Source organism: Trachemys scripta, chromosome 7 (genome assembly GCF_013100865.1).
Source record: "Trachemys scripta elegans isolate TJP31775 chromosome 7, CAS_Tse_1.0, whole genome shotgun sequence".
NCBI classification, from domain to species: Eukaryota; Metazoa; Chordata; order Testudines; family Emydidae; genus Trachemys; species Trachemys scripta.
The window spans coordinates 96429244-96448094 of NC_048304.1; the positions used below are offsets into that span (position 1 = coordinate 96429244).

The following is an 18851-nucleotide window of genomic DNA, read 5'->3' on the forward strand; positions in this document are numbered from 1 at the left end:
AGTGATGATATGACATGGTCATTAAAGTGAAATAAAGAGGTCCCAAAAATATACTCTACATGTAACTCAAAGTATTTCATGTGTTGTCCTCATGGAAAAATATCATCTGAGTTGTCAATTACATTATCCTTTAATCAATATTATTCATGTTCCATAATAATGCTATACCAGTATGGTGACTTGGAATTTAGATTTTTTTTTAAATAAGCAAACTCCAACAACATAAGATTAATTGAATAGTAAGAAACACTGATCAACTTTATACAAGTTTAGTTTAACAAGAATTGAATACATATTTAAACATTCTGCCTTTTATATTCTTAAGGCTTGCCTCCATATCAGCACAGATGATTAGGACAGTCCCTATTACTGTGTGCTCAATCCTGCAAGGTGCTGTGCACTCTGGCCCCAATCTAGAAAAGCACTTGAGCTCATGCTTAACTTTAAATCTTGACGTCTCAATGGGACTATGCGCATGCTTAAAATTAAGCAGCGCATAAGTGCTCTGCTGGATTGGGACCAGAGTCCTCAGCAGCAGCAATGTAATTTGCTATTGAGCAAAGGGGGCAGTTGCCCCCTCCCCTCCCAGACTTGGTATGCTCCTTCCACAGACTTTTCACAGATCCATATACTCCATTATGTTTTCCACTTTTTACCTCCCACCCCGACTTTGGATGCGATCCTTAGGAAAGCAATAATTGCCTAGTTTTTCTCATTTTGTGGTGCTGTTTGGGACAGAGAATATTCTGTGTGGCTGGCATAACTCTGCCCCACCACCCAGAATTTTTCTGAAATTAGATCCTCTACTCAGCATCTTGCACAATCAAGCCCCATATGCACTAGTTATACAGTGCCAGAAACTCCCATATCAATTCCATGGATGAAATCCTGACCCTCTTTAATTGATGGCACAATTCTCATTGGCTTCAATGGAGACAGGATGTCACAGCTTATGCACTTTCCTGAGTGTGCATAATGTTAGGCCTTAAACATTTATTCGTCTTAAACACATTATGCAAAATTTGAACCTAATAAGTTATTTTCCTATTTTGAGGAAGGAACAACCAACAAGTGTAGAATGAAATAAACTCTCTGGTAAATATTGTAGAGGGAAATTAAGCTGAGAGTCTCCCAGTAGTGATTTGACTGTGCAAAAAAGATGATAAATCCAATGAGAGTTAATTTGATGGGGAATCTGGAACACTGTTATGACAGTAACTTGTACCTTCCACAACAGAAGTTGGTCCAATAAAATATATTCGCTTTCCTACCTTGTCTCTCTAATAACCATCATAATAATTATATTCTTTTTATGTAGTGTTTTTATATTAGCCCTAAAGACTCCAACATCATGTATGATAAAGCATTTTAATAAGTGCCCTATGCTTGGCCAAACAGTAGAAAAAATAAATGTACTCATGGAACTTTAGAGGCAAGTACAGTATAGTTGCCTGAGCATGTTGAGCTATTAGCCCAAATTAGAGTTGCTAACTCTGACTGAAGCTATTCTGGGAGTTCCCCCCTCTCCCCCGCCCAAGCATGACATAATGTCATTTCCTTAAAATATCCTATTAATCTCCTGGATTGCTTTCAGTAGTGTCCGGGAGCTAGATACCAATTCCAGGAGACTCCAGGCCAATCCTGGAGGGTGGGTAACCCTAGCCCAAATTGCTGCATGGAGGTGTGGAGGGGCAGAGATTACTATGTCAATGCATAGGTCATAATGACAATAATGGAGAAATGGTTTCAGCCCGAAGGCCTGTCTGGAGGTGAGGAAAGGAACAAGGTTCTTACCCTCCCGATTCCCTGCACAAAACATGATTATTTTGTTGTGCAAGAATGATTTTCCTCTAATGACACTCTTAGGGAGACAATATGGACTGGTGGCTAGGGCACTGGATGGGAGTAAGGAGGCCTCCTCTTTATTCCTGGCTCTTCACTGGCTGGTATGTATGACATTGGGCAAGTCATCTTACCTCTCTGGGTCTCACTTTCCACTTCTCTAAAATTGGGAAAGTAATTGCCTCCCTGAATAGCATTTTGAGACATTTAAATGAAAATTGCTATATGAAAGCTCTGTGTATAATTATAGTTTGCAGTGTTGAAATTATGTTGGTCCCATGATACAAGAGAGACAAGGTGTGTGAGGTAATATCTTTTATTGGACCAACTTCTGTTGGTGAAAGAGACAAGCCTTCGAGCTCCACGGAGTTGGTGTGACCTGAAAATGAGCTTTGTGGAGCTCGAAAGCTTGTCTCTTTCGCCAAGAGAAGTTGGTCCAATGTTACCTCTCCCGCCATTTCTCTCTGTATAATTATAATAATTTACAATATAATGGATTCTATCTTACAGCATAAGTGAAAATCTGTTGCATGGAATATTTTTAAATTATTTTAACTTCTCAAGGTTTGAACTGCTGTTCTGACTTTGTACCTAGACTCATGCTTTATTTGAAATTTCTTTTTAAATCATTTCCACCTTCTTAAGAGATTTTGACTTAGTTTGTGCAGTCACTGCACAATAGTTGCATTATCGTAAGTTAGTCTGCTTGTCAAATGTAAAACTGATTTTCATTTCCTTATAGCTCTTTGCTGCCTCTACTTTAGCATCTTGCCTGTCAATCATATGATTTCCTGTCATATGGATGCCAGTTGACATGCCTGTCAGCCATATCAATTCTTACAAATATTCCAGGTTTAAGGAAATCTGATTCAGTTTTACGAAACACTGTAGGAGAAAAGAGTATTTGGTTAAATCATAACACTAGCTCCCACACATTTAAAATGGAAATCTTTCGTCTTGGATATTTCCAATTTTCAGACACATTGTGCGACAATTATTTCACATTGTTTGTTTCCTAGAGCTCTGTCACTTACTTTTGAATGAGTCATTTCCCCACAGTTTCATTGACTTGATTGCCTTGAAGCTTAAATGTGATTTAGGAGGAAAAATTCTCTTTGCAGTGTGCCAGAGGAACTTGGACCCCAGCTGGGAATAATGCAAAACTGAAACTCACACCTGAATTATATCATAATATATGGAAGTTCCATACTATACACTGTATGACATACAGAATATTGACTATGAATGCACCAAGAGTGTAATTCGCTTATCTTGCATAATGTTTAAGTAACAAGACTCTCTCTGGAAGAAATGCTGGTAGACTGGGGAGGTAAAATCTACTCCTCCAACACAGGGCCAGGAGTCAGGGCTGCAGTAAATTGCACTCCATCCAGTTGCTGCTACTACAGGCTAATGAGCTGGAGCAGTGATTCCAGCTCTTCTGTACTAAATGCACAGGTTTGAGGGCCACTAGATCTGTTGCCAATACAGATTGCATGACTTCTGACCCTTTACCTGCCCAATCACAGATCTTTGAGATGGCCTCAGCAGCGACTATGCAGAGATGTGTAAGCAAGCCTGGTGGCAGTGTTTAAACTGGGATGAACACTGCATGCTGGTTCTACACTCCACCGGTGAACTTCACCCTCACATAAGTCACTGCACCTCAAATGCTTTAAAAATCTAAAGATGATTCCCATTATATCTTGTTCTTTACTTGCTAACACCAGTCAAGCTCTGACTTCAACAGGAACATTACTGGGCCCTTATTTAGCACAAGTATAATTATTTTAATCTCCAAAACTCATTTATAAATATTTTTGTTAATCCTCCCAAAAGACCTAGAGAGAGGTATCAGGTTCTAGTTCATGATTTTTAATCCCTGTTATGTCAAATTACTTTGATATGTTGGCCTTTAACATTTACACCATAGTATGAACTTATCAGAATGAATCAAGCTTGAGGGTATACAGGGCAAGCTGGACACTTGGGCTTTGTCTTCACTTACCGGAGGGTCCGGCGGCATGCAATCGATGTTCTGGGATCGATTTATCGTGTCTGGTTAAGACACGATAAATCGATCCCGGATCGATCCCGGAAGTGCTCGCAGTCGGTGCCGGTACTCCAGCTCGCCGAGAGGAGTACGCGGCATTGACGGGGGAGCCTTCCTGCCGCGTCTGGACCGTGGTAAGTTCGGACTAAGGTACTTCGAATTCAGCTACGTTATTAACGTAGCTGAATTTGCGTACCTTAGTCCGAAGTGGGGACTTAGTGGGGACCAGGCCTTGGATTTAAGTAAAGAAAGACAAGAGACCATCGCATAAGAAAATAATTTTTTTTTCTCCAAATAACATTTCCTGTTAAACTGATTAACTTGGGAGTCGGGACTTGACTCTAGAATCTTTATTCACCATGGTAAACAATCATATGAGTAGTCCCATTAAAGTTGAACTATTCTGTTAAAACATTTTAAATAGAAGAAATGTCCTACATATAGATATTTTATGTCTCTCATAATAGGGAGGAATACAATTACCTGTAATCACACTTTTTGTTAATTCAAAATGTTTCATCAAAATCTAAAGAATGTTAGTCTATGGCAGTTAGATTGGCAAGTTTATCAGCTGTTACTGCTCTGGATTCATAATATATACTATTATATCCTGATTATGATTTCCTCCTTCTTTTCTAAGGTTTGAAGAGAGAGATTTAACATCTCAAGTTACCAGAAGCATCTGTATTATCTAGTTTGAACAACAGAAGAAATACATCAAATACTGTAAATTATTGCTTAACAAAGAACAGTGACAGGTCTGATAAAAGAAATAGATTCAATTTTTCTTATATTTGAAGAAACATTGCTATCATTTTATCCTGCAAACTCTTCTTATAATGCAGCAAAAATATTCTCTTTGAAAGTAAGGCTGAAATTCAACAGGATCTTTACTGTTTTATTCTTCCTATGTATTCTTGCTAGGGGTAAGAAGATTGGACATGATGTCGATTTTCTGATCAGCAGTCCGGGGCTAGGACAACAACAAGAAGAAGTTTTACATAAAGTGATTGACTTATGGAAAAAGCAGGTATGAAGCAAATAATATTTGGATACAAAAGAATTTTGTTAACAGCACTGGATTCAGCACTGTAAGCTGATGTAGAGATAGGTGATGAGTGCCTTAGAAATGATTATGTTACTAATATTTAACTCTCCAGGAAGGATTTGAATATTAGATGGTGCAGGTGCCTCAAACTATTTTAGCTCAATAAATATGGTCCCTTGGGAATAATCAATCTGCTACTTCTCCTTACATTCATTACTAGTAAAAATATCACTATAAATTTAATTTCTGTACTGTTCAAAGGGATTGATTACAAGTCAGGCACCTTCTTTGTTGTCTTTCATATGAAATGTAATAGTATTTGTATTTGGAGGACATATTGCTTTCAGAGTCACTTTTCTTGGCATTAAATTGGAAATCATTTTGCTTCCTGTAAAAGGGAAACTCTCTTTGTGAGGTAAATTGTCAAAAGCCCAGAAGCTAAGTAAGATCAGCTTTCAGTTCAAGTGGTAGAGAGAGGATAATTTCAAATAAGTTCTGGAATTCTATGTATTTTTCAGTGTGTTAATGAGGAACAGACATCAAACGATTCAATGGTTTGGAAATGCTTCCAAACAGATACCTGTGAAGGTGGTCCAGAACTTTTGAGCCGACCAAACGCTATCCTACCAACTTTCTCAGTAAATCCTGGATCCTTCTCCATGGGCACACAACACAGCCATAGCTCCCTTCCTCCAGTCAGCTTCCAATCTCTGAAGAAGTTCCAAGCCTCCCTTCTGAGGCCTGGGCTTCCACCTTACTTATGCTCAGTATACTTATTGGGACAGATCCTCAGCAAGTGTAAATTGCCTTAACTCCATTGAAGTCCGTGGAAGATCTGCTGAGGATCTGTGCTGTTATTATTGATGTTATTTATTTAAAGCTTCTTTCATGGGGACCCCACTCACTTTATACAGGGCAAAGTACACTGTCTTCTGGGCAGCTGTCTTTAGACTTCAAATAGGAGCAGTGGGAGGGCTATCCAGAACTATATAGCTCAGGGGTAGGAAACCTATGGCACGTGTGCCGAAGGCAGCACTCGAACTGATTTTCAGTGGCACTCACACTACCCGGGTCTTGGCCACCAGTCCGGGGGGCTCTGCATTTTAATTTAATTTTAAATTAAGCTTCTAAACATTTTGAAACCTTATTTACTTTACTTACAACAATAGTTTAGTTATATATTATAGACTTCTAGAAAGAGACCTTCTAAAAATGTTAAAATGTATAACTGGCACACGAAACCTTAAATTAGAGTGAATAAATGAAGACTCGGCACACCACTCCTGAAAGGTTGCTGACCCCTGATATAGCTAATGCCAGATTGAAAAATGTGCCCTGCCTCCAGCTGGGGTAAGAGTCTGTACACTGTGAGCGCAGCACTTCATCCCCCCCAGGAAACTTCCCACAGTACCCCTCTTATACTCGTGGGAGCAATGCTTATAATCAAAGGAATCAGTCAGCCACACAAGCGGGCAGTGCAGTTCACCTTGTGCTGCTTTATTTAAACTAAGGGATAGGGAACTGAAAATAGAAAGCTGTTTAAAAAAGAGAGAGATAAAACTAGGCAGATGAAGCAGCGGGAAGAAGAGAGAGGACGGTAAGTAAAGAAAGGAGAAGGGGTTGATAAATGGATCAGGTTTCAGTTGGAGAAGACATGAGAGCGAAGAAATGGAGGAACGGCAGTTAGAGGTGGTGGTGGAGGAAGGGGGTAAGGTGGCAAAAAGAGCTAAGCCTAAATATACTGGGGATCGGTTTAAGTGATAGGCAGAGTCCCCTTCTTCCCCCCGCCCCCAAACAAAGAATCCCTGTTTATAGTATATAAATCTGCTGCTCGCACTGCTGGTTATGCTGCTTGAACTCAGTGCTATGTCACTTCTAATATGTATCTTCCTACTGCCAATGCTGGAGAAACTGGCTGCCAACAAAATCAAAATGCAAAAACAAAGAGGAATTATACTCCTCCTGCCTTTTTTATTACCTTAGATTTATTTAAAAAAAATTGTAAAGCACTTTTATACTTTTTGACAGTAAACCTGTCTGCCTCCTTGCTGCTTTCCCACTTTTGTGCTACTGCTTCAAAGCTCAGATGCATCAAAGAACGTCACTAAGGTCATGATGTTGACTTGCTTTCAACTGCTTTTAGTGAAAGATTCTGCAATGTTTAACTTGTAAACTATGGAAAAACGAATTTAAATAGTTTAGAAGGAGCTTTTTCTTAGTTGAAAAGTTTAGTGTTGCAGAATCTTTCTACTGAAAGCTGATAGAAAAACTAAGTGGGTAAGTCAACAACACCATATTGCTCTTTGATGCAGCAGCATCAAGGATAAGTGGGTCTAGAAACAGAAGATATGTCTCCTCTGAGCTTCAAAATGGAATGGTAAAATGGAAAAGCTGCAATGCGGTAGACAAGTTATCTTTTAATAGTTCAGTAATGCTTTAAAGATGAAGTAAGTGTGCTTCAAAGGCCATGTAAAATGACTTCCCCTGTGGGCTGCAGTTTGGAAGTCTCCTGGCCAGTAGTTTCTTAGCCATATGTGTCAATACAACTTTTTAATGCATCTACAGTATATAGTGTTTTCTATTTTTATTTTTTTGTTAGAAGCATATCTAAATACATTTCTCTTTATGTTGTTAAATATATACCTGTGACATAGCAGAGATAACATTGCTGTAAGGATTTTAACATTTGCATTCTCTCACTTAACATTTTTAACTGTACACACTTAACACTGCATTAGCACAGCTTGGCATTAATTTCCTTGTGGGTTTTTTAAGAAAGACAAAGAATAACCAGCCTGTGCTGAATAATCTTAGCATTTAAATGGTCCAAATCAGACTCTGACATTCACACCTCATTGAGGGGAATGGATAGGAGAGGAGAGGTCTCATTAAGGTGAATGGCAGGGAGCTAAATAACAGGGCTAAGCTCAGTACTGGAGACTGTTCTACGCAGATCTGATTTAAAAGGGCAGCAACACATTTATTATCTGTGATGGCTGTATCCTGGCAATGGAAAAAAAATAGTTTGAAATGAAAGTTCAGAATTTGCAAAAACAACGTGTAACTTTCCCATACCAATAATTTTCTCCCGCTCTTGAAGATAAGGCTGTGGATTTTTGCTCTGTGTGTGTGTGTGTGTGTGTGTGTACAGCTGACAATTACAGTCTCTGTCATGCAAACTGTTTTAGAGCAAACTAAACAGCAGCACTTGTGCCTTTCAGGCTTTTAAAGAAGAACGTATTGTCAATCCTCAGCTGGTATAAACTGGCATAGTTTATCTTCAATAGAATCTCATAGACTTTAAGGTCAGAAGGGACCATTATGATCATCTGGTCTGACCCCCTGCATGCTGCAGGCCATAAAACCGTCCCTACCCCTTCCCTGGACTCTGCTGTTGAAGTCCCCACTCCTGTTTTAGGTGACTTCAATCGGCAGAAACCCTCCTGCTAGAGATCCCTGCCCTATGCTGCGGAGGAAGGCGAAAAACCTCCAGAGGCTCAGCCAATCTGCCCTGGAGGAAAATTCCTTCCCGACCCCAAATATGGCGATCAGTAAGACCCCGAGCATATAGGCAAGAGTCTCCAGCCTGACCCCGTCAGCCATTATACAATTTACCTACCATTTCTTGGTTTTCCTTGACTACTATGTTATACCATTAAACCATTCCCTCCATAAATTTATCTAACTTAATCTTAAAACCAGACAGGTCCGTCGCCCCCACCGTTTCCCTCGGAAGGCCGTTCCAATATTTCACCCCTCTGACGGTCAGAAACCTTCGTCTAATTTCAAGCCTGAACCTCCCCACGGCCAGTTTATATCCATTCGTTCTCGTATCCACATTAGTAATAAGCTGGAATAATTCTTCTCCCTCCCTCGTATTAATCCCTCTAATATATTTAAAGATAGCAATCATATCCCCCCTCAGCCTTCGCTTTGTCAGACTAAACAACCCAAGCTCCTCTAGTCTCTTTTCATACGACAGGTTTTCCATTCCTCTGATCATCCTAGTGGCCCTTCTCTGCACCCGTTCCAGTTTGAGTTCATCTTTTTTAAACATGGGAGACCAGAACTGCACACAGTACTCCAAATGAGGTCTCACCAGCGCCTTGTACAACGGAAGCAGGACCTCCTTATCCCTACTAGATATACCTCGCCTAATGCATCCCAAGACAGCATTGGCTTTTTCCACCGCCACGTCGCATTGTCGACTCATAGTCATCCTGCGGTCTACTAGGACCCCTAGGTCCTTCTCCTCTTCCGTTACTTCTAACCAATGCGTCCCCATCTTGTAACTAAAATTTTTATTAGTCATCCCCAAATGCATCACCTTACACTTTTTACTATTAAATTTCATCCTATTCCTGATACTCCAATTCACAAGCTCGTTCAAGTCTCCCTGCAGGATATCCCTATCCTCCTCCAAATTTACAACGCCTCCCACCTTCGTATCATCCGCAAACTTTATCAGCCCACTCCTGCAATCGGTTCCAAGGTCAGTTATAAATAGATTAAATAAAATGGGTCCCAAAACCGAACCTTGAGGCACTCCACTAGTAACCTCCCTCCAACCCGACAGTTCACCCTTTAATATGACCCGCTGCATTCTCCCCATTAACCAATTCCTTATCCACCTCTGGATTTTCATATCGATCCCCATGTTTGTCAGTTTAACCAATAATTCCTCATGGGGTACAGTATCAAACGCTTTACTGAAATCCAGGTATATTAGGTCCACCGCATTTCCCTTATCTAATAAATCCGTTACTTTCTCAAAGAAGGAGATCAGATGCCAATTTCCACCACCTGAGAATCATGTCTATGTGATGTCACAAATGGGATTGGACTTCATTTAGCCCTGCTTAAAATTAATCTACAGAAGTGATAAATTTATTATTGTCCCCAAACTTCTACCACCCTGAATGTGATTATGGATTTACTCCAAAATGAGCACTTCTTTTGAAGTGCTAAAAAACCTGTTTTTTTGTTTTGTTTTGTGTTTGTTTTTTAAGTGTGGTATTATTTTTTTAAGTAGGAAAATTGTTCTACCTGTCCTCCAACTCCAACCTTCCACAAAATCCTCACTTGGTTTCGACAGTGCTGCAAATCTGTGTGATAAAATGTCTATGTTAATCTTCATTTAAAAATCGAAATCTGTAAATAAGGACTAAAGAAATGTACAGAATGTAGGTCAAAGAACTGGGGTTTGCAGAAGGCTGCAGATGCACTAATTTATATGGTGTAATGTAAATGTGCTGTTTTAAACCAGCAATATCCAGAGCTTTACTAGAGCTTCATGGCTGACTGCACACTCTAACAGTCTTTTGTTTGAACCTAGAGAAGTGCTGTTTCAGCTGCATTTTATGGAACAATGGCAATGTCCAGCACCTAATCAAATTAAGTTAATTGGAAACATTATGCCAGTGGATGTGTCCTGGGCCTTGATTCCTATTTAAAAGTGGCATTCTGGCTTTTAAGTCAGATTTCAGGTGCTTGTGGAAGTCAGCACTTGTATAATTGTTGCCTAATTCCCCCTTTTATTTATGTTAGAGTAGCTATTTGCAGCGTGGTAGATCTTTACATTTTCTTCCTTTTAACTTTTACAAATTGCCAAGCCATTTAACTATGGAAAAGCAATAAATAATCTATAGATGTGTAGTCCTGAAATAGCCTCCTAGTCACACTTACTATCCAACACTATCTGTGGATACTTAGTATATAATCACTGGAGGATTTAGCCCAATCAACAAGGGAAAAGGCAGAGCTCCAATACTGAATTACAGCTCTACAATTGCATGATGGAAACCAAAGTGAGCTAAGAAATGTTTTCTAGAAATGTCTAACATGAAAATAGGGAGCAGAAGATCCGACAAGAAACATCCTTCCCTTAAATTACAGGCAGTAGCTGTACTCACAGGACATTTCCCATCTTTCAAAACAGCTTGGGAGCTCTCTATTAGAGAAAAGAACAGGAGTACTTGTGGCACCTTAGAGACTAACAAATTTATTTGAGCATAAGCTTTCGTGGGCTACAGTCCACTTCATCAGATGCATAGACTGGAACATACAGCAAGAAGATATTTATACATACAGAGAACATGAAAAGGTGCAAGTAGCCATACCAACTGTAAGAAGCCAATCAATTGAGATGAGCTATCATCAGCAGGAGAAAAAAAAACTTTTGAAGTGATAATCAAGATGGCTCATAGAAGGTGTGAGGATACTTAACATGGGGAAATATTCAATTAGGGTAATGACCCAACCATTCCCAGTCTCTGTTCAAACCTAAGTTAATGGTATCCAAAGAGAGATTGCTGAACTTGAATTAATATGCAAATTAGATATCCTCACACCTTCTATGGGCCATCTTGATTATCACTTCAAGATGGATAATAAATAGGGATGAATGGAAACTAAAACTAAATGAAAATCTATGGAGAAGGTCAGAAATAATATGACAATGGAGGTCACTGCTAGAAAGAAAAAGATGATGAAATGGGGGATATGGGATGATCACAGGACAAAGCAACTTAAAAACCAAACTAGTGTCAAGAACACTAGAATTCTGGGCATTCGTCGGGGTGTTTTTGGGTCGTGGAAGGTGTCTCAGAAAATGAAATTACTGATAACTAGGCCCGATTGTAAAAGATGACCTGATGTGTATAATGCATTGCTATAGTAGTATAGGTCTTGCACCATCTTCTTTCTGAAAACCGATAGATCTGGGCACTGTCCATCTCCTAGACTGACAGCTCTGTTTGGAATTTGTCAGCCAGGATTATATCCTAAACAATGCAGACTTATTCAGTCTTCCCAGATGTATGACATATGGGGATGCACCAACAATCCCCACCTAGGTAGTCTCTCCTGACATCAACCCCAAAATGTTTGGGTTGGGAGTGGTAGGGGCAGAGTAGCAAACATTGCCTCCTGATCAGATGATCTCCCTCTCATGATCTGCTAAGATCTCCCCAACAGCTATGCAGCCCAGTCAACAAGAGCTGGTCTGCTGAGCTTCATGTTGTCAATATGCTGGGCTTTGGCCTCTGGTGTACAGTACTGTGAGAGCAGTAACAACTACATAGGTGTGAGTTTATGTTAATGTAAGACTATCTGGAAATTCTGAATTTCTAGCAAAATCAAAAGCAGTAAGCAGTGCCTTTCTTTTGTTTAGGGCTTGCTTTTATACTATGATCTCATTGAATCAACATTTGAGCAGGCAAAACTACCAAGCAGAAAAGTTGATGCTTTTGATCACTTCCAGAAATGCTTTGCAATTTTAAAATTACATCAGCAAAGAGTGGACACCAGCAGTTGTGATACATCAAAAGAATCTGATAAGGCAGAAGTCAAAGACTGGAAGGCAATCCGTGTAGATCTGGTTGTAAGCCCCTTTGAACAATATGCATATGCTCTGTTAGGTTGGACTGGCTCCAGGGTAAGTAACTTCAAGAACCTACATTTTTTTTCTTTGAGCTACTAACCTATTTTTGTTGTTGCTGGACTATTCACAGTTGGTCGACTTTTAAAAATGTTCCTTTCTTCATATTTTTCTATTATCATCTTCTTCTTAACCAGTCATTAAGCAACACATTATCCTAGCTTACGGTGACAGAGGCACCACTAACACTTATATATTATTTGTCTGCTAAAAGACTTAACATCTATTTTCCCTGAAGTTTAATTTCTAGGAATCATAAGCCCGATCTTTGGTGCACCTACAACCTTCTGCCACTCAAGCACTGCAAAGGGTTTAACTGGCCATTTGTGCAAAGGGGAATTCCCCAGGTGGCAAAGACTTTAGGGTTTAATAACTATTTTATAACTTTAAAATAAAATAATTTATTATTGGTACTGGTAGTTGATCTTGTGATTGATAGTTACTTTGCTAATTGGTAGCTGGTACTGTAATTGGTGGTATAATCGGTATAATGTAAAATATTAAAAAATACAAAAATAATGAAATAAAATAAATTTTCAAAATGAAAAAGGAAATTTCAAAACTAAAAATCAAAATGTTACATTCTGAAAAGGTTTCCAAATATTTCATTTTGATTTTTTTTTAAGAAATTTTGCCAAAATCAACACATTCCAACACAATGTCATTTTGTGATGGAAAAGTGTTCCACTGGAGAGTATTTGACTAGCTCTGCTCTACATCACTGCCCTCTGATGCCACTTATACTAGAGTAAATAGCCCTATTCAGTATGTGGGGACCCGGAGACACATCAGGGAGCTGCTTATAAAGTCAGTTTGCAGGACTGGCCACAGCCTCCACATGATTTAGAGCAGCTATTGGACTTCTCTAAGTGCCACTGATATAAGGTCCTCAAATGAAGCTCCACTGCTCCCCATCCCCTCCCCATCTCTGACATACCTCTGACACCAGGCCAGTAGTGGGGAAGCACTAGTACAGGAGCCAACTGCAGTACACTTGTATCAGCAAAGAGTTCCCCTCTGACAGATGAATTATATGCTGGGCTTTTGTGGCCCCATTATGGCTCCTATGGATGGCAGCAGTAAAAAAGGGCTGTAACACGGAAGGCAATCTTTATATTATCCCAGTTTTACTTCTGTAACTGTCCATGCAGGAACAGCTAAGCAGGTTAAGGGTGTTCAGGAATCCTGTAGTGAGATATGTGCTATTCTAACTTACTTCTGTCTAGTAGAAATTCAGTGCAGAGATAATTTTACCATAGAAAATACCTTCTTTTCCCTTCCATGGTCAATATTTTTAACTCAAAAGCCTATTTTGCTCCCATGTAAAACATAAAAAGAAATTCAGTTGTTTATTAAAGAAAGAGAAGACTGACTGATGGATTCCCCTTTAATTAACCATTTTACAAACCTTTTCAGAAAAGGCAATTGAAACATCAAATTATTTCCCTTGCCAACTTGTAAATCCTATTTCTAATCTCCTAACCTCCGGTAGCCAATCCTTGAGATCTAAAATTAACCTTCTGTTTTGGATTTATAGATTGTGTTTCATAGATTCCAGGGCTGAAAGGAACCAGTGTGATTAAATAGTCTGACCTCCAGTATAACACAGGCCATAGAACTTCCCCAAAATAATTCCTAGAGCAGATCTTAAAAAACAAACAAACAAACAAACAAAAAAACACCCACACCCAAACAAACAACTTGATTTAAAAATTGTCAGTGATGGAGAATCCACCATTACCCTTGGTAAATTGTTCCAGTGGTTAATTAACCCTCACTGTTAAAAAATGTATGCATCATTTCCAGTCTGAATTTGTCTAGCTTCAACTTCTAGCCATTGGATCATGTTCTACCTTTCTCTACTCAACTCAAAAGCTCATTATTAAGTATTTGTCCCCCATGTAAATACTTATAGACTGTAATCAAGTCACCCCCTTAACCTTGTCTTTCTGAACTTGTCAGGTCCTGCAGACTCAGTCTCCCTCCCACTCTGGGAGTATTTGCCATGTGGGAAGGGTCTCTTTCCCCTCCCTCCCCAGGGATCACGCTCCTACACCACATTGCACCAAATCTGTGCCTTTGTCAATCACCATGAACGCCCTTAGGCAGGTACCCAGTGCTCTCTAAATGTCTCTACACCACTGAAAAAGCCTAAAATAACCAAGCCTTTCTTGATTTAGAAAAATGGAGTTATTAGCAAGCAAACTGTGGGAGTCCAGTATATGCTTCATTTAAACTATTTCTTGTTACAATGCTATACCATTAGTAAGGCAACCAGTATCAGGCAAAGCTAATATAATGTAGTATTGTCTGTCAAAATAATATCCCTGTGAGTGTTCATTCATTATGGGACTACCATGAGATTTAAGTTAGATCCATTAAATGAAACAGGTAATGTACGAATGAATGCCAGTTCATATCTCTGCATGTTATATGTCCAATAATGTTGACCTGATAAACTTCCTTATAAACAGTGAGTAGGCTTTTTCATACACACACATTTTTAAAGTAGTTTTAAATTGATCTAACTTACCTGGTACTTCAGTTGGTGAGACTATAAATCTTTGTGCAGCCTCTGAAAACATTCATTTTATGAAGGTCTTGTTTAGCTGTACTGAATCTGTCCAGAATATGTCTCTTAGCAGAAGATGATTGTTAATCATGCCATTTTAAAATCCATTCATTTATAATTTGGATTGGTGTTCTAACACTTATGCATATTAAGCAACAAAGTGAGTACTCAATTTGGTTTGATATAGTAATGTAACTTGTTGTGTATTGTACAGCAGTTTGAGCGTGACCTACGAAGATATGCCACTCATGAAAGAAAGATGATGTTGGATAACCATGCCTTATATGATAAGACAAAGGTACAGTTTTCTCTTTGAAATGAAGCTACAGTGTCATAATTTATAAGGATGTATTTTCAGTTTGTTTATGCTCCTCAAGTGCAGTGTATTCAGCTTGCAGATACCCATTATTTGAAGAATAAAAAGTCCCCTTTCCACAGAACCGTTTTTCATATTCATTGCCACTTAAACATAAAGGTTCCTTGACTATGGCCAAATTGTGCATGGCTCAGTTCAAGACTGTGGGATATTCAAAGGTGGCTTTAAGCACATTTGCATTTTTCTGATTCTGGGCCACTCTCCTGTCACAAGTTAGAGCAGCCTTAAAGCTGCTTTAACTTGCACAGGCTTCTCAATGCCCCCAAAAGCACATACGCTAGCTAAGGATCACAGTGGAGGCCCCTAGCCATACCTCCTTTTCCCTGCTATGCCCCCTTATACGGATCAAAGTGGATGTCTGGAGCCAAAGTCACTATCGTAGCTGCTTTACTGCAGTAGAGGAGCTCTCAGGTACAGTGCCACTTTCCAGCAGTGCTGTGACACAAAGCAGAGACAGTGTAGACCAGAATCAAAATAATTTCTTCTGATTGTTCTGCAAGTAGTATGTGTGTGGGATGGAGAGGGCGGAAAGGCCATGCAGAGTCAAGCTAATTATGAATCTCTCTATTTTTTTTATTAACATCAAACCCTTTCTTTGAAAACACTTGCCTATGATAATTTTTTAAAAGCTCCTCATACACTATTGCAAATATATCCTATAACAAATATACTTTGATTTCTAATTAAACACAAGAGTGCTTAGAAGAGACTGAGACCATTTGAATCATTTTTGTTATAAAAGGCAGTACTTTCCCACTCTATTCTGCATACTGTGTGAGATTGCTGTGTTTTTAGTCTTTTTATATTAATATTCATGAACACTTTGGCACTGGAGGTTTTATTGTGGCCCATTGCCTGAAATGTGATACATGTCAGAGAATCCTATTTTTCAATATCAAGGGGTTATGTCAGGGGAAAACCCTGGATACTTTAATATATTGCCAAAAAGACTTTGACAGGAAAAGGCAGCATTAACACATCGGTCATGAATCAATTACATAGCTTTGCAGATGGGAACAAAAAGTAGAGATATTTCCTCTGGGGACTCATTACAAAGTTACACTGTGAAATTATTCCTCAGCCTTGATTTTTTTCAAGTGTATGTATGTACATAGTCTACGAATCATTGTATATGTCTATTGGGAGATATTGTACAATTATAAAATTACTGTATTTTTTGAGTTCTGCAAATTTTTTGGTGGCATTTCATTAATCTTTCATGGATGTGAGAAATTCCCACACTGAAAAATGAGAATTCCATACAACTTTACTGACAACCCTCCTCTATAGGATCAGGAAAAAAAGGCTACGGAATGGGAAGCGGATTTTAAAATGGTAGCCTAGAAAGAAGATGAGCAAATATTCAAATCCTCCAATTAAACCATCTATAGGGACATATCCTAAATGGATGTTAATGGGCTTAACTTCATTGACTTCTATACTCCACTTTGATTTCTGGAGCTACAGCAATTTACACTAGTGGAGAATTGAGCCTACAATGTTGAGGTTCCATTCTCAGCCTCAGGGAAGCAAGAGTTCCTTTGGTGCACAACCAGGAAGGACAAGATACAATATATCTTACAATATATCTACTGTTGCTGCATCAGATACAAATTGTACATGCAGTTATAAACTGGGCTGATAACATCCTAAGTGTAAAACTTTTACAAATTTACAAATCATCCTCTGTATTTTGATACTGTGTGGGGGGGATCAATAAATTGGGGCTTGGTAGCACAGCCATTTTGATCATGTTTTAACTTAGTTTCACTTATATAAATCACAGCTCAGGTTATCTAGTTCATATCTTATTCTTCAGAAAAGTTTAGGCTGAAATGAGCATAAAAGGTGGTATTGTTGGATTTTTGCATTCTGCAGTAAAATGGGTGATTATGGCACTGGTAACTTAAAACCATTCCTACAGACTGGGGTGCGCCAGTTGTAAAGTCCTGTATGCCTATGATTGATGCCTTTTCTACTCATCTTCTCTCTGTCATCATAGCTGCACCTTTAATCTTAACTTTCTTGTTAAATTGTAGATGCTTATCTATATACCTTTTTGACATCTTTAATGACTGCTGTCTGTCTGTACTGATCTGGTAAACTCGTAACTTTATCTCACGTTCCTATAGCTTGGTGTCTCTATGGGTATGTCTACAGTGGAACTGGAGGTGTAATTTCCAGTGTGGGTAGACATATCTGCACTAATTCTTATTGAGCTAATGTGCTAAAAATAGCCATGTAGCTGAGGCTGCATGGGTGGCAGGACAGGCTATCCAGGCTGAGTACAATCCCATCTGAAATCCTACATATGTTTAAGTGGCAATGAATATGAAAGTAGCTGTTGTAGCTGTGATTTTTTTTTCAAATAATGGGCATCTGCAAGCCCCCTTCTGACTGAGTGTGGCATTGCAGGAGCTCCCTGCCTCAACTTCCCCCTCACCTGGATTTTGTCTCTCCTGGAAATTCACATGCTCAGCCCTACAGCTGCGATGCTCTGAGTTCAGTCCCCTTTAGTGGTAACAAAAGTCCAAATAAAACCAAAATGCTTTTGCTGCACTTTAGTTCAACTTTCGGGCTCAGTTTCCAATCCCTTCTGGATTATTTTTCAGTCTATCTGTGGCTCTGGGATAGAGCCCGACTCCTGGGCTCCTTCTCTGGAGCCCCCTCTCAATCTCCTGCAGATCTTGCTCACGGTCCTCCACAGAACCCTGACAGCTGTCTGGGGTTCCCCCCTCAAACTGACTTTTCTTAGCCCTTTTTAAAGAAATCAGCCTGTTGATCAGAACCAGTTTGTGGAGGAGGGGAAGTAGGTAATCTGACACAGGTGTGGCTGAGCACAACTACCCTGATCGGGCAGGTAGGCTGTCCTGCTGCCTGTCAAGCTGTGGCTATAGTGCTATTTTTAGTGTATTAGCCAGTGGTGTTGGAACAAATTGTATAGTGGGCAGGGCGGGTGCAAGGATGTTTCGCGCCCTGGGCAAAACTTCCATCTTGAGCCCCCCCCCCCCCCCGCCCCGTGGCAGCCCGCTGCCCCCCCCACCCGGGGGCGCTCCCCCCGTGCAGCAGCTCCCCACCCCAGCTCACCTCTGCTCCGCCTCCTCCCCGAGCAAGCTCTTGCTGCTCCACTTCTCCCTCTTGTGGCGCCAATCAGCAGCGGGGCGGAGCAGAGGTGAGCTGGGGTGGGGAGTTCCCCTGCGTGCTGCCCCCCCCTTACTTGCTGCAGGCAGCCCTCCCCCTGCCCCAGCTCCCTCTGCCTAAATGCCGATGACGACTGGGGCGGACGAAGATCCGGCCGCTGCGGTTGCCGCCGAAGGACCTGAAATGCCGCCACCCCAAATGCTAGTGCCCTAGGCAACCACCTAGGTCACCTAATGGGTTGCAAGTGGGGATGCTGAAAGCCATTAAACAAAACTGTAAACCCTGTATATGATGGAAACCACTTCAAACCAGATGGTGCTGCCACACCCCCACCACCCTTAGTTCCAGCACCCCAGGTGTTAGCTCAGTCAGAATTAGTTC

General features: G+C 40.1%; 1 protein-coding gene across 1 annotated transcript in view; it reads left to right on the forward strand.

The window, feature by feature from the left end:
- DNTT (DNA nucleotidylexotransferase) overlaps positions 1-18851 on the forward strand; it is a 152884-nt gene that overhangs the window by 99618 nt on the left and 34415 nt on the right. Inside the window, exons 9-11 of the mRNA XM_034776862.1 lie at positions 4820-4925; positions 12115-12378; positions 15168-15251. Of these exons, the coding sequence (XP_034632753.1) occupies positions 4820-4925; positions 12115-12378; positions 15168-15251 (454 nt within the window). The remainder of the gene's footprint in view (positions 1-4819; positions 4926-12114; positions 12379-15167; positions 15252-18851) is intronic.